At 51.7% G+C, this 15072-nt stretch overlaps 1 protein-coding gene across 2 annotated transcripts in view; it reads left to right on the top strand.

Annotated features, from left to right (window-relative positions):
• ABCC3 (ATP binding cassette subfamily C member 3) overlaps positions 1 to 15072 on the top strand; it is a 57267-nt gene that overhangs the window by 30757 nt on the left and 11438 nt on the right. Inside the window, exons 11-26 of one of the 2 annotated variants that reach the window (XM_017853999.1) lie at positions 458 to 550; positions 2841 to 3044; positions 3140 to 3286; positions 3710 to 3797; positions 4138 to 4204; positions 4425 to 4551; positions 4637 to 4813; positions 8321 to 8488; positions 8816 to 9005; positions 10559 to 10673; positions 10828 to 10972; positions 11080 to 11287; positions 11475 to 11785; positions 12918 to 13117; positions 13267 to 13393; positions 14900 to 15001. In XM_017853999.1, coding sequence (XP_017709488.1) covers positions 458 to 550; positions 2841 to 3044; positions 3140 to 3286; positions 3710 to 3797; positions 4138 to 4204; positions 4425 to 4551; positions 4637 to 4813; positions 8321 to 8488; positions 8816 to 9005; positions 10559 to 10673; positions 10828 to 10972; positions 11080 to 11287; positions 11475 to 11785; positions 12918 to 13117; positions 13267 to 13393; positions 14900 to 15001 — 2469 coding nt within the window. Of the gene's footprint in view, positions 1 to 457; positions 551 to 2840; positions 3045 to 3139; positions 3287 to 3709; positions 3798 to 4072; positions 4205 to 4424; positions 4552 to 4636; positions 4814 to 8320; positions 8489 to 8815; positions 9006 to 10558; positions 10674 to 10827; positions 10973 to 11079; positions 11288 to 11474; positions 11786 to 12917; positions 13118 to 13266; positions 13394 to 14899; positions 15002 to 15072 lie in introns of those variants that run through there. The other variant, XM_017854000.1, reaches the window with a different exon arrangement.

Genomic DNA, 15072 nt, shown 5'->3' with positions numbered 1-15072 from the left:
AAAAAAAAAAAAAAAAAAAAAAAAAAAAAAAAAAAAAGAATTGACACAAGAGCTTCCCTAGGCATTGGTGGGGATGGAGGAATAGGACTTCGAGGATGCTGATGTCTGCAACGGAATCTTCCCAGCATCTGTTGCTATCCTTCCCGCAGAAGCCAGGGAGGAAAGAAAGACTTGGAGGGAGGTGGGTGTGACTCTGGCTGTCATCATCTATATTTGCCTTCTGTGTGTCTGGACACCCTTCTATGTCTGCTGTCTGTCCCTGTCATCGTTCTCTAATGGCTAGCTGCTTCTACAAATGTTGTGGTCATTCTGAATTTCTGTTTGGCCAACCGCCATCTTTTGCTTCCTGCCCATCTACACATTTCAAGTCAACAGGCCTCTGTTTGTCTGTTGGGTTCTCTCTGTAGACTTTGGTAATCTGTCCCTATGTGTCATCTATCCACTGGTGTCTCCTCAGAACCTAGGTCCCTCTGTCCTGGCTGGAGTCGCTCTCATGGTCTTACTGATTCCACTCAACGGAGCTGTGGCCGTGAAGATGCGTGCCTTCCAGGTAGGTGCTGTCCGGGGTGCATCCTCCTGACTGGAGCACCTGGCTGGCTGCCTGGGGGAAGGTGTCCACTAACCTTGGGGCCTCCCAGCTACCTTGCTTCCTGAGTATGGATGGCTACTAGCCACTTGCAGAAACCATAGCTTGCTCTTCCCTCACAACTCTCAGAGGGTTTTACTGACATTCTCATTTTGTAGCAGAAGAACCAATGCTTAGAGAAATAATGGCAGTCCAGAATCAGGCAGGGCTGGGACTTGAACCTGAGTATCCTGGTCTGATGAGGAGTTTTCCCACTGCACTGTGCTAATCATGAATAGCCAGTCACTCAGTCTACTATTTGCAAACATTTATTAAAGTATATTTTGTCTTTTTTTTGACACAGAGTCTCGCTTGGTCACCCAGGCTGGAATGCAGTGGCATGATCTCGGCTCACTGCAACCTCTGCCTCCCGGGTTCAAGTGATCCTCCCGCCTCAGCCTCCCTAGTAGCTGGGACTACAGGCACATGCCACCCGGCTCTTTTTTTTTTTTTTTTGTAGAGATGGGGTTTCACCATGTTGGCCAGGCTGGTCTCAAACTCCTGACCTCAGGTGATCCGTTAATCTTAACCTCCCAAAGTGCTGGGATTACAGGTATGAGCCATCATACCTGGCCTATTGAAGTCTAGTAGCTTCCCACTGCCCATAGGAAAAATGACAAACTCCCTAAGAATACCCAGCAGGCTTCTGCTTACCTTGCAAGTCCTCACCCCCCGGGGAATGGCCAAGTTCCAGCCAGTCTGGCCTTGTTTCTTTTCTCCATAGCACTAAGCTCAGGGTACCTCTGGGGCCACCACATACACTGTTCCCTCTGCCTGGAATGCTTGTCATCCCCCTCCTTGCCTGCCTAACTCCTTTCCTTCCCTTCCCTTTCGTCATTAAAGTCACTTCCTCGGCTGGGCACGGTGACTCATGCCTGTAATCCCAGAGCTTTGGGAGGCCGAGGCAGGTGGATCATCTGAGATTGGGAGATTGAGACCAGCCAGACCAACATGGAGAAATCCTGTCTCCACTAAAAATACAAAATTAGCCAGGTGTGGTGGCACATGCCTGTAATCCCAGCTACTCTGGAGTCTGAGGCAGGAGAATCCCTTGAACCCGGGAGGCGGAGGTTGCAGTGAGTCTAGATCGTGCCATTGCACTCCAGCCTGGGCAACGAGAGCGAAACTCCATCTCGAAAAAAAAAAAGTAACTTCCTCCAGAGGCCCACCCTGACTGCCCAGTCTCAGTCTAAGTTAGTTTCCCTGCCGCCACCTCATTACTTTCTTACAGGATCCTGTGATTTCCCATCAGAACACACATAATGATTAATAATTAAGCATTTATTCAGACCATTGTTTGCTTATTGTATGCCTCCCCCATCAGACCATCAGCTGTATGATAGTACGGGCCTTGTCTGAATTCACTGTGACAAATTCCACATGTAGCCCATGGCCTGGCACATAGTAGGCACTCCATAAATGGGGGTTGAATGAATACATTAGTCTGGTGTGCCACACCTTGGGCTAAGGTCTCGGAGAACAAAGAGAAATAAACAGCCCATCCCCTCAGGAAGCTCACAGTCTGATTAGAGAAACATATGTAAAGGAATGGTTATGGAACTAAAGGAACGTGCGATGTGCTTTAGAAACCCAGGGAAGGGGACCAGGTGTGGTGGCTCACACCTGTAATCCCAGCACTTGGGGAGGCCAAGGTGGGAGGATCACATGAGGCCAGAAGTTTGAAACCAGCATGGGCAACAGAGTGAGATCTTGTCTCTACAAAAAATATTTAAAAATTAGCTGGGCATGGTGGTTCATGCCTGTAGTTCCAGCTACTCAGGAAGCTGAGACCAGAGGATCAAAGGAGCCCAAGGGTTTGAGGCTGCAGTGAGCTATGATGGTACCGCTGCAGTCCAGCCTGGGCAACACAGTGAGATGCCATCTCTAAAATAAACAATAATAGCAATAAGAAGAAGAAGAAAAAGAAGAAGTAGGAGAAGAAACCCAGGGCAGGGGACAGAGGATGCTGCCTGGGGAGGCCAGTGCAGTGGCACTGAGGGTGGAGCTGGATCTCGTCAGGCAGAGGACACAGGGAGGCAGTGGCCATGCATTCCAGGCCAAGGCCCAGCACAGGCCCAGCAAGGAGGTGTGAGAAGGAATAGTGGGCAGCGTGGAATGGCTGCAATGGATAAGACTGGACGGAAGGTAGGACCCTGTGGGCAGGAGGTCAGGGGAGGGAGCAGGTGTGCCACTGCCACTCTTTCTGCCCGCACAGGTAAAGCAAATGAAATTGAAGGACTCGCGCATCAAGCTGATGAGTGAGATCCTGAATGGCATCAAGGTGCTGAAGCTGTACGCCTGGGAACCCAGCTTCCTGAAGCAGGTGGAGGGCATCAGGCAGGGTGAGCTCCAGCTGCTGCGCACGGCGGCCTACCTCCACGCCATATCCACCTTCACCTGGATGTGCACCCCCTTCCTGGTGAGGCTCGGCACTGGGCTGGGTCCCTGCCTCCAGGGTTCTAGGTGCCCAGGCATGTCAGGACCTCACTCTGACACCACCCCCGTGCTGCTCAGGTGACCCTGATCACCCTCTGGGTGTACGTGTATGTGGACCCAAACAATGTGCTGGATGCCGAGAAAGCCTTCGTGTCTGTGTCCTTGTTTGATATCTTAAGACTTCCCCTCAACATGCTGCCTCAGTTAATCAGCAATCTGACTCAGGTAACCCTGGGTAGGGCTGGGGGCTCTTCTGGAGTTGAAACAGGTTGTTGGGGTCAGGGAAGGGTCATTTAGGGTAAGGGATAATCAGGGGGAGTTACTGGATTCAGGGAAGGTCGCTAGCATTATGAGGAGCTATTCAAGGTTGAATGAGGTCATTAAGGTCAGGGGTCAATTGGAGTCACAGGTGGTCAGGTCGGGTCTCTAGAAACCTGAGTTCTGTAGATAGCCTCCTGTTACCAGCCTGGACTTTCTCTTTGGGCAGTGGGAGCCATGGAAGACTCAGTCGTGGGAGGGACACCAGTGCTAAGTGTCTGGGCCCTCAGGGGTCCTGCCTAGCCCAGGACGCTGGGGACAGGGTGCGGGTAGGGGTTGGGGGTTGGGAAAGTACAATCTCTAGGGCTGACTCACATCCTCCTCCTGCAGGCCAGTGTGTCTCTGAAACGGATCCAGCAATTCCTGACTCAAGATGAACTTGACTCCCAGTGTGTGGAAAGAAAGACCATCTCCCCAGGTCTAGAGAGCCCCTGCCTGGGCTGCCTGCCTCAGTCCTAACCCCAGAAAAACCTCTGTTTCAAGCTTTTCCATTGTTCTCTCCTGACCCCTTTTCTTCTTCCTTTGTTCACATCTGCTTTGACTCTGTGACCTCCTTCTCCCTTTTCTGGGTTCTCTGCTCTCCTCTGCCCTCCCCCACAGGGCTCCCCACATCCCTTTCTTCCTCCCTTCTCCCAAGGATCCCTTCCCCATGGCCCAGGCTCATCCCCTGTCCTCCTTTCCCCTGCCCCCCAGCCTCCCTGCCGGCTGCCCCATCCCTTGGGCTCCCTCCCTGATCCTGCCCACGTTGGTCCTCTCAGGCTATGCCATCACCATACACAGTGGCACCTTCACCTGGGCCCAGGACCTGCCCCCCACCCTGCACAGGTACCAGCTTCTCCCACTACCTTCCCAGCTGCCCACAGTGGGCCGGAAGTTCAGATCAATAGCAGCACCCTGAAAAACCTTTGACCAAGAATGCAGGAAGAGCTTCAGCTTGCCAGGGTGGTGTCTGGAAGGGAGGAGGGCTTGGTTTTCCAGGTGGAGGGTTGGAGACCAAAATCCTGATCCCTGCCTCTAACTGGACTCCTGGGGTCCTTGCCCCCAGCCTAGACATCCAGGTCCCGAAAGGGGCACTGGTGGCCGTGGTGGGGCCTGTGGGCTGTGGGAAGTCCTCCCTGGTGTCTGCCCTGTTGGGAGAGATGGAGAAGCTAGAAGGCAAAGTACACATGAAGGTGAGAGAGGCAGGGGCTCCTGGGCAGGGTGTGGGGCTCAGCCAGGCCTTGGGCAAGCCCCAAGGTAAATTTCTCCTGTGGCCAGGGCTCTGTGGCCTACGTGCCCCAGCAGGCATGGATCCAGAACTGTACTCTTCAGGAAAACGTGCTTTTCGGCCAAGCCCTGAACCCCAAGCGCTACCAGCAGGCTCTGGAGGCCTGTGCCTTGCTAGCTGACCTGGAGATGCTGCCTGGTGGGGACCAGACAGAAATTGGAGAGAAGGTACAGAGTCTTCTTCTATCCGTAAGGGGCTAGTCCATAGAGCTGCCTGCCTCAACCCAGCCCAGGTCCATATGTTCATCCCTTCATTCACACACTGGTGTAACATTATGCCCAACTCTGTGCCAGGCACTGAGGAAACAGATCTATTAGCAAATCTGTTTAGTGAACAAGTAGGGGCTACTGAATATTCTAGGAGCCAGCCTGAAGGCCTGTGCAGGATACAGGGAGGGCGCAGCAGGGAGACTACATAAGGAAGAGCATCACTTTTTTTTCCTTTCTGAGATAAGGCCTCACTCTGTTACCCAGGATGGAGTGCTGTGGTGAGATCATGGCACGCTACAGCTTGGAACTCCTGGGCTCCAGCGATCCTTTAGCCTCAGCCTCCCGAGTAGCTGGGACCACAGGCACATGCCACCATACTTAGCTAAATTTTAATTTTTTTTTTTAGAGACAGCATCTTGCCATGTCGCCCAGGCTGGCCTTGAACTCCTGGGCTCAGGAGATCCTCCCACCTTGGCCTGCCAGAGTACTGGGATTACAGGCATAAGCTGCTGCACCTGGCTGAGCATCACTTTTTTTTTTTCTAGACAGATCCTTGCTCTGTCACCCAGGCTGGAGTGCAGTGGTGCGATCATGGCTCACTGCAACCTCCACCTCCCGGGTTCAAGCAATTCTCATGTCTCAGCCACCTGAGTAGCTGGGATTACAGGTGTGCACCCCCACACTTGGCTAATTTTTGTATTTTTAGTAGAGACGGGGTTTTGCCATCATGGCCGGTCTGGTCTTGAACTCCTGGCTTCAAGTGATTCCCCTGCCTCAGCCTCTCAAAGTACTGGAATTACAGGTATGAACACCATGTCCAGCCTTGAGCATCACTTTTGAGCTCAATTTTAACAACTGAGGATGAGTTGCTTATCATTAATTAATTCCTTCACCATATATTTATTAAGCACCCACTCTATTCTGGGAAATAGTATACAGTAGTGAATACTAAAGTACCAGGCTAAAATCTCTACCTTCATATAGCTCACATTCTTGTGGCAGGAAGAGATAATAAAAAAGATAAATAAGTACAATATATAATGTGTTAGATAAATGCTCAGTGGGAAAAATAAAGCAGGGAAGGAATACAGGAATGCCTACAGGGTTGAATTATTGAGGTAGCTTGGGAAATCCTCACTGAGAATCAGAGAACTCAACAAAGAGACCGAGTGAGCTTCGTCGGGAGCCAGGAAGCTCCGTCTGGGGCAGGAACCCTGTGGGGGATCTTGGAGTTCTCTGGCATGACTGGGGGTTGGGAAATGGAGGGAAAAGATAAGGAGAGGCAGAACCCTGATTACCTTGGTTAAGATTTTGGCCTTTACTCTAAAAAACGTGGAACATTGGGGAAAGTTTGGGGCTTTGCTTTTTAATTATTTTTAACTATGGTAAAACACACATAACATAAAATATATCATCTAGCCAGGCATGGTGGCTCCCAGTACTCTGGGAGGCTGAGGCGGGTATATCATTTGAGGTCAGGAGTTCAAGGCCAGCCTGGCTAACATGATAAAACCCTATCTCTACTAGAAACACAAAAAAATTAGCCAAGTATGATGGCATGTGCCTGTAGTCCCAGCTACTCAGGAGGCTGAGGCAGGAGAATTGCGTAAGCCCAGGAGGCAGAGGTTGCAGTGAACTGAGATTGATTGTATCGCTGCATTCCAGCTGGGGTGACAGAGCAAGACTCTGTCTCAAAAAAAAAAAAAAAAAAAACTTAATCATTTTTCAACATACAGTTCAACAGTGTTAAGTACATTTACATTGCTGTGCAACCAATCTCCAGAATCTTTTCATCTTGCAAAACTAAAACTGCGCCTACTAAGCAACTCCTCATTCCCCACTGCCCCTAGCCCCAGTAACCACCATTCTATTTTCTACTCCTAGGAATTTGACTACTTAGTATCTTAGTCCATTTTCTATTGCTTATAAGAGAATGCCTGAAACTAGGTAATTTATAAGGAAAAGAAATGTATTTTGTGCAGTTACGGAGACTGAGGAGTCCATGGTCCAGGGGCTGCCTCTGGAGAGGGCCTCCTTGTTAGCGGGGAGTCTGCAGAGTCCCAAGGCCACACAGGGCATCCTATGGCAAGGGGACCAAGCATGCTAGCTCAGGTCTCTCTTCCTTCCTTTCTTTCTTTTTTTTTTTTTTTGAGACAAGGCCTCACTTTGTTGCCCAGACTGTAGACTGGAGTGCAGCAGCGTGATCTTGGCTTACTGGAACCTCCGCCTCCCAGGTTCAAACGATTCTCCTGCCTCAGCCCCCCAAATATCTGGGATTACAGGCACGTGCAACTACAGCCCAACTAATTTTTGTATTTTTAGTAGAGACAGGTTTCACCATCTTGGCCATGCTGGTCTCGCACACCTGACTTCAAATGATCCACCCACCTCAGCCTCCCAAATTGCTGGGATTGCAGGCATGAGCCACCACGCTCGGCCTCAGGTTTCTCTTCCTTTCTTATAAAGCCACCAGTCCCACTCCCCCAGTAACCCATTCACGCATCAACCTATTAATCCATAAATGGATCAACCATTCATGAGGGCTCTGTTTTCATGACCTAATCACCTGGTAAAGGCCTCCCCTCAATCCTGCCACACTGAGGGGGTAAGTTTCAACATGAACTTTGGAAGGAACAAATATTGCAACCATATCACCTAGGTACCTCATGTAGGTGGAATCATCCAGCATTTGTCTTTTGGTGACGGGCTTATTTCACTTAGCATCATAATGTCCTCAAGGCATAGCCATGTTGTAGCATGTGTCAGAATTTTTCTCCAAGTAAGACTGAATGATATTTCATTATATATATATACACACACATACACACACATACACACACATACACACACATACACACACATACACACACATACACACACATTTGTGTGTCCGTTCATCCATAGATGGGTTGGGCAGGACACCAAACTGGGCAGGATGGTGACCAATGGAGTAGAATGGCCTCACCTACCCCAGGAGGACTTACCCTTTACCTCTGTCCCTCACACATTGCAGGGACAGACTAGGCCCCATGTGAAATACAGATTCAGAAGTCTGCTGTTCTGGCCAGGCACAGTGGCTCACACCTGTAATCCCAGCACTTTACTTTGGGAGGCTGAGGTGGGCCGATTGCTTGAGCTCAGGAGTTCGAGGCTAGCCTGGGCAACATACGGAGATTCTGTCTCTATAAAAAACAAAACATTTTAGTCAGTAGCCAGGCATGGTAGTCCTGCAATCAATCCTAGCTACTTGGGAGGCTGAGGCATAAGAATTGCTCAAACTCGAGAGGCAGAGGTTGCAGTGAGCCGAGATCACACCACTGCACTCCAGCCTGGGCAACAGAGCGAGACTCCATCTCAGAAAACAAAAAACAAACAAAAAAATCTGCCATCCCAAATAACAGTGCACAGGCCATTGTCTCCCTGTGCCTGTCTGACCCCATTTTTCCCACCCCCGCCTCCCTCCAGGGCATTAACCTGTCTGGGGGCCAGCGGCAGCGGGTCAGTCTGGCCCGAGCTGTGTACAGTGATGCCGATATTTTCTTGCTGGATGACCCACTGTCCGCGGTGGACTCTCATGTGGCCAAGCACATCTTTGACCACGTCATCGGGCCAGAAGGTGTGCTGGCAGGCAAGGTGAGGCCTGCCGGAGGCTAAGGGGGCTAAGGTGAGATCTGAGGCCCAAAGAGAGAGCTGGTGAGAGGCTGAGGGGTTTGGATGCGACCTGGAGGTGTGTAGGGGGGTGCGAGAAGTGGGCATGTGGGTTGGGCATCAGGAGAAACCTGTGGGGACAACTCCCCCACCCATGAGGTTCTGAGCAGGCTGTGGCGAGCACAGGGTGAGTCACCCATGTGCCTGTCCAAGCTCCCTGACACACCTCACACTCACTCTGTGGCTCCGTGCCTGTGCTGGGGGTGTGTGCGAGGGTGGTAGGGGTGACACAGCCTGCTGCCTTCTCCCCAGACGCGAGTGCTGGTGACGCACGGCATTAGCTTCCTGCCCCAGACAGACTTCATCATCGTGCTAGCTGATGGACAGGTGTCTGAGATGGGCCCCTACCCAGCCCTGCTGCAGCGCAACGGCTCCTTTGCCAACTTTCTTCACAACTACGCCCCCGATGAGGACCAAGGGCACCTGGAGGACAGCTGGATCGGTATCTGCTGTCCTGGGCTCTCTGATTCCTGTGCCTTCCCAGCATCCCTTCTGTCTGGGGTCTCTGAGTGTGTCTAGACTGGCCTAGTGTCGTGCCAGGCAGGTTCTGGGAAACTTGGGCCATGTGTGTGACAGTCACCAGAGGGAAAGTAGACTAGACATAGTCGAGTCCCACTGCCTCCTCCACCCTAACTGTGGGAACTCAGATCCTCAGCCCCGGTCTCAGAGCCTGTTTTCTTTCTTTCTTTTTCTTTTTCTTTTTTTTTTTTTGAGACGGAGTCTCGCTCTGTCGCCCAGGCTGGAGTGCAGTGGCGCAATCTCAGCTCACTGCAACCTCTGCCTCCCAGGTTCAAGTGATTCTCCTGCCTCAGGCTCCCGAGTAGCTGGGACGACAGGCGTGCGCCACCACACCTGGCTAATTTTTATATTTTTAATAGAGTCAGGGTTTCACCATGTTGGCCAGGATGGTCTTGATTTCTTGGCCTCGTGATCTGCCCGCCTTGGCCTCTCAAAGTGCTGGGATTACAGGTGTGAGCCACCTTGCCCGATCTCAGAGCCTGTTTTCCATCTGTTGAAAGCATAGGAGGGCCCAGGCCCAGCTTGTGTAGCAAGGCTGCTTCATGGATAAATAGTTTGGCAAGTATGCAAGTGCTTGGCACAGCCATTTATTTATCAACCAAAATGTATTGGACAATCACTGTATCCAGGCACTGTTCCAGACACTAAGATATAGCAGTGAGCAAACAAAAAAATGACGGTCCTCATGGAGCTTGTTGAAGTCTCTGGCTCACAACGTGCCCCTGGCTCCTTGTTGCCCAGACCTAGCTCCGCAGCCCCCAATTCTGGATTGGCTCACAGACCTTCCCTGGGCTTTCTTGCCTATGGCTGTATGTACAGCCCACGTGCCTTGAGCATTTACCAAGTGCTGTGCCTCTTGCTCACACACTGGACACATTTTCTTTTAAGCCTACAGTCATGCAGACTTTTTTCTTTTTTCTTTTTTTCTTTTGAGACAGTTTCTCACTCTGTTGCCTAGGCTGGAGTGCAGTGGTGCAATCTTGGTTCACTGCAACCTTCACCTCCCGGGTTCACGCCATTCTCCTGCCTCAGCTTCCTGAGTAGCTGGGATTACAGGTGCCCGCCACCACACCCGGCTAATTTTTGTAATTTTAGTAGAGACGGGGTTTCACCATGTTGGCCAGGCTGGTCTCAATCTCCTGACCTCGTGAGCTACCCGCCTCAGCCTCCCAAAGTGCTAGGATTAGAGGCGTGAGCCACCATACCCAGCCAAGGACATGGGTTTTAAGCTCAGCCAGTCTGACTCCAGAGCCCAAGTTCCTAACCCTTGTATTTGAGTCCCTTTCTCCATAATTTGTGAAGAGAAGTTTTTCTTGTTGCCTAACCCAAGTCTTTCTTGTTGCCCTTTCAATCCCCCTGATTTTATTTTCATGCTTGTCCATTGAGCCCCTTTCATTAGAGTGGGGAATGGGAGATGCCAGGGGCTTGCAGGGAGAACTAGCTGAACTCTATCTCCTTCCTCCCACCCCACTGCAGCACTGGAAGGTGCAGAGGATAAGGAGGTACTGCTGATTGAAGACACACTCAGCAACCACACGGATCTGACAGACAGTGATCCAGTCACCTATGCGGTCCAGAAGCAGTTTATGAGGTGAGCTCCTGAGAGCCCCCAGACCTCCAGGAGGCTGTATCAGGGCTCCCCAAGCCCTGCCAGGTGGGGTGCAGGTTTCTCCCTAACACTCCCAGCCTCTGTCCTGGGGGGTGCCTGAGGCCCCCTCCCTGGGCCTGACCAGCTGCCTCCACAGACAGCTGAGTGCCCTGTCATCGGATGGGGAGGGACAGGGTCAGCCTGCACCCCGGAGGCGCCTGGGTCCGTCAGAGAAGGTGCGGGTGACAGAGGCGAAGGCAGATGGGGTACTGACCCAGAAGGAGAAAGCAGAGATTGGCACTGTGAGTCGGTGGGGCAAGAGGGGCTGGAGGGGATGGACAGGCAGGCCCCAGCAGCCCCAGGGTTTATGGAGTCCCCTGTCCCTGACTGCCATGGCTGCTCCCTACAGGTGGAGCTGAGTGTGTTCCGGGATTATGCCAAGGCTGTGGGGCTCTGTACCACACTGGCCATTTGTCTCCTGTATGTGGGCCAAAGTGCAGCTGCCATTGGAGCCAATGTGTGGCTCAGTGCCTGGACAAATGATGCCATGGTGGACAATAGACAGAACAACACTTCCATGAGGCTGGGCGTCTATGCTGCCTTAGGAATTCTGCAAGGTGAGCCTGCGGGGGTGTCCAGAAGTGGCTCCAATATCCCTTCTTCTCTGGGCTGCCAGGCCCCCCAAACCATGCCCTTGCATCCAAGCCCCCCCAACCCACTCTGGTCAACCCGTGTCTCTGATTCTACCCCTTCGTGCCCGCTCAATAGTCCAGGTGAGCCAGTGCCCTCTGCCTTCTCCAACAGGACTCCTGGTGATGCTGTCAGCCATGGCCATGGCAGCGGGTGGCATCCAGGCTGCCCGTGTGTTGCACCAGGCACTGCTGCACAACAAGATACGCTCGCCACAGTCCTTCTTTGACACCACACCCTCAGGCCGCATCTTGAACCGCTTCTCCAAGGACATCTATATCATTGATGAACTTCTGGCCCCTGTCATCCTCATGCTGCTCAATTCCTTCTTCAATGCCATCTCTACTCTTGTGGTCATCGTGGCCAGCACGCCACTCTTTACTGTGGTCATCCTGCCCTTGGCTGTGCTCTACACCTTGGTGCAGGTGTGGGGTGGGCGTGATTCCCGTGTGGGTGTGGTGCTGGTGTGGGGCGGGGCATCCGCATGGGCGGGGGCAAGAGGGGTGGGATGCTTCAGGCCACCAGCATTACAGGGTTTTGTTAGGGGCAGTCATTGCTTAACATTTATATTAGGGGAGCCATTACTTAACCTCTTTGAAACTCATTTGCCTCACCTGTAAAATAGAATGACTCATAGACCTTCCGCATGGAATTGGTGAGAAAATACATTGTAGCTGGCACTGGGACTTTCCTGTTGGCCTTTTTTTTTTTTTTTTTTTTTGAGATGGAGTCTCGCTCTGTTGCTTAGGCTGGAGTGCAGCTGCACAATCTCGGCTCACTGCAACCTCCGCCTCCCAGGTTCAAGCAATTCTCCTGATTCAGCCTCCCAAGTAGCTGGGATTACAGGCACGCACCACCACACCCAGCTAATTTTTGTAGTTTTATAGAGACGGAGTTTTGCTATGTTGGCCAGGCTAGTCTTGAACTCCTGACCTCAAGTGAATCCGCCCACCTCAGCCTCGCGAAGTGCTGGGATTACACGTGGGAGCCACCACGCCTGGCCTTCCTGTTGGCTGGTTTTTTGATGAAACGTTGTCAACAGTTTGGGACACATTATCCTTTCCTTCCTTTTACACATATCTAAACATATGTGTATGCATGTGTTTAACATAGATGAGGTGGTACAGCTACTGTAAAAAGCCTTTGCAGACACTGAACTCCTGTAATGAATGAGTCAGTTCCCGGGGACAGATGCTCAACACCTGGATACAGCGACCATGATCTGGGCTGTGCTCTGTGCTGGGCTAGGGGAGCATCAGCTAGACATCCGGTATAGTCCTGGATATACAGGACTACAGGCCACAGAGGAGAGGATGGAAACTGGAGGCGGAGCAGTGTTGTTGTGGGGTTGAAGCAGAGACGGTCAGAGGGAAGGAGTGAATGACACAGCAAGGCCCCAAGTCTTGGGTCCTTGGAAGTGGGGGAAGGCAGTGATGTCTCGTGGTGGGAGTGAGGCTGGCTGGGAGGACTCATCTGAAAATGGATGAGTTCAGAGACAGGCAGGACTGAGTTGGGGGTTCCATGGCCCTGACCCCAAACTCCTTCTCCCTCCATCAGCGCTTCTATGCAGCCACATCACGGCAACTGAAGCGGCTGGAATCAGTCAGCCGCTCACCTATCTACTCCCACTTTTCGGAGACAGTGACTGGTGCCAGTGTCATCCGGGCCTACAACCGCAGCCGGGACTTTGAGGTCATCAGTGATACTAAGGTGGATGCCAACCAGAAAAGCTGCTACCCCTACATCATCTCCAACCGGTCAGAAGCTGCCTCCCTCACTCCCTGCTCCTCCGGGAATTCCCAGCAGGCTCTCTGGTGTTCAGCGTCCTTGTCCCTCCTTTCCTCTAAGCAGAAAACTGGCCCCTCCCTGCCCCTGCCCCATTTCCTCCTCATCTGATCCCTCACAGGTGGCTGAGCGTCGGAGTGGAGTTCGTGGGGAACTGTGTGGTGCTCTTTGCTGCACTATTTGCCGTCATTGGGAGGAGCAGCCTGAACCCGGGACTGGTGGGCCTTTCTGTGTCCTACTCCTTGCAGGTATGAATGACCTGGACCCCATGGCAGGGCCACCAGTGGGACAGATACCACACAGGTGTTCCAGGCATCTCCTGAGTGCCCCTCCCTGCTCAGTATGGGCACCAGCCACAGGGTCTGCTCTCAGGGACTGTGTGAGAAAGAAAAAAGAAAAAAGAAAAAAAATCACTGAGTTGACAAGTTTATAACCACACACAACAGCTGGATGTTCCTACTTTCCTTCCCCAAGAAGCCCATGTTCCCACATTCAGAAATAATTCTTTTGAATAATCTCTGTCCTCAAACCCCACATCTCCCTCCTGCTCAGCAGTCGACCTTGCCTGACACCTCACACTCCAGCTGGAGAGACCCCCCATCAGCAGGCCATTGTGCTTCAGGCTAAGCAGGTCTTTGTGGCTGGAGAAACAAAATGTTTTAAAAGCCCAGAAGAGGGACTGGGCGCAGTGGCTCACACCTGTAATCCCAGCACTTTGGGAGGCTGAGACGGGTGGATCACCTGAGGCCAGGAGTTCCAGACCAGCCTGGCCAACAAGGTGAAACCTCATCTTTACTTAAATACAAAAATTAGCCAGCCATGGTGGCAGGTACCTGTAATCCCAGCTACTCGGGAGGCTGAGGCAGGAGAATTGCTTGAACCTGGGAGGCAGAGGTTGCAGTGAGCCAAGATCATGCCACTGTACTCCAGCCTGGGTGACAGAGCGAGACTCCATCTCAAGAGAAAAAAAAAAAGTGCAGAGGAGTTTTCTTGCTTTGGGGTGTTGTAGAAATGATCTTGGAGCTTAGCCCCAAAGGACAAACAGAATTTGTCTTGTCTCTGGGCAAGTTGTAGGCTCGTGTGACAGGTCAGGACAGTGTAGGGCTGGCATACCCCTCACATTCACATGCTTGCAGAGAAAGTACACAGACGAGGTGACTGAAGCCTGGGTTGCAGGTCAGGCAGGTCATCCTGATGCCAGCTTGTACTGTCAAAGAGTCACCTGAATGCAAATGGAATTTTTGCAAAGCAGATCACATTGTTAATGCCTCAGGTGGCTCAAATCTTGAATGCACTAGCAAACAAACAAAAAGCAATCCAGAAAGGTCAGTTTTCACAAGCATCAGTGTGCATATGAATCAACTTGTTAAAATGTACATTTTGATTCAGTAGACCTAGGATGGGGCTCAGGACTCTGCATTTTGATCAAGACTCCTTGGTACGCAAAGTGTTGCCCATGGGCCAGTTGCATCAGCGTTCTCTGGGAGCTTGTTAGAAATGAAGAATCTCAGGTCCCAAGTCCCACCTCAGACTACGGAATCCAGCCTTGCATTTTAACAAGGTTCTCTGGGAAGTCTTATACATATTAAAGTTTGAGAAACAGCAGACGAGGTGGTCCTTGGTTAATTCTGCACTGTCATCCATGGGCTAGGATCCCATTGATGGGCACGTGATCCAGGAGTCTGAACTCCTCCCAAAGCCATTGTGGTGGGGAGGGAAGATCGCCACACCTATAACCCGGTCCCTTTGGCCAGGTGACATTTGCTCTGAATTGGATGATACGAATGATGTCAGATTTGGAGTCTAACATCGTGGCTGTGGAGAGGGTCAAGGAGTACTCCAAGACAGAGACAGAGGTGGGTACTGGGATGAGCCTGGGACAGGGGGATCTGAAGTAGCTGGGGAGGAAAGCTTGGTGGCCCTCCCT

This window comes from Rhinopithecus bieti, unplaced genomic scaffold, assembly GCF_001698545.2.
Source record: "Rhinopithecus bieti isolate Rb0 unplaced genomic scaffold, ASM169854v2 scaffold_35856, whole genome shotgun sequence".
Classification (NCBI taxonomy): domain Eukaryota; kingdom Metazoa; phylum Chordata; class Mammalia; order Primates; family Cercopithecidae; genus Rhinopithecus; species Rhinopithecus bieti.
Note: the sequence above shows the minus strand (reverse complement) of the source record. Positions and strands in the feature narration are given on the sequence as shown.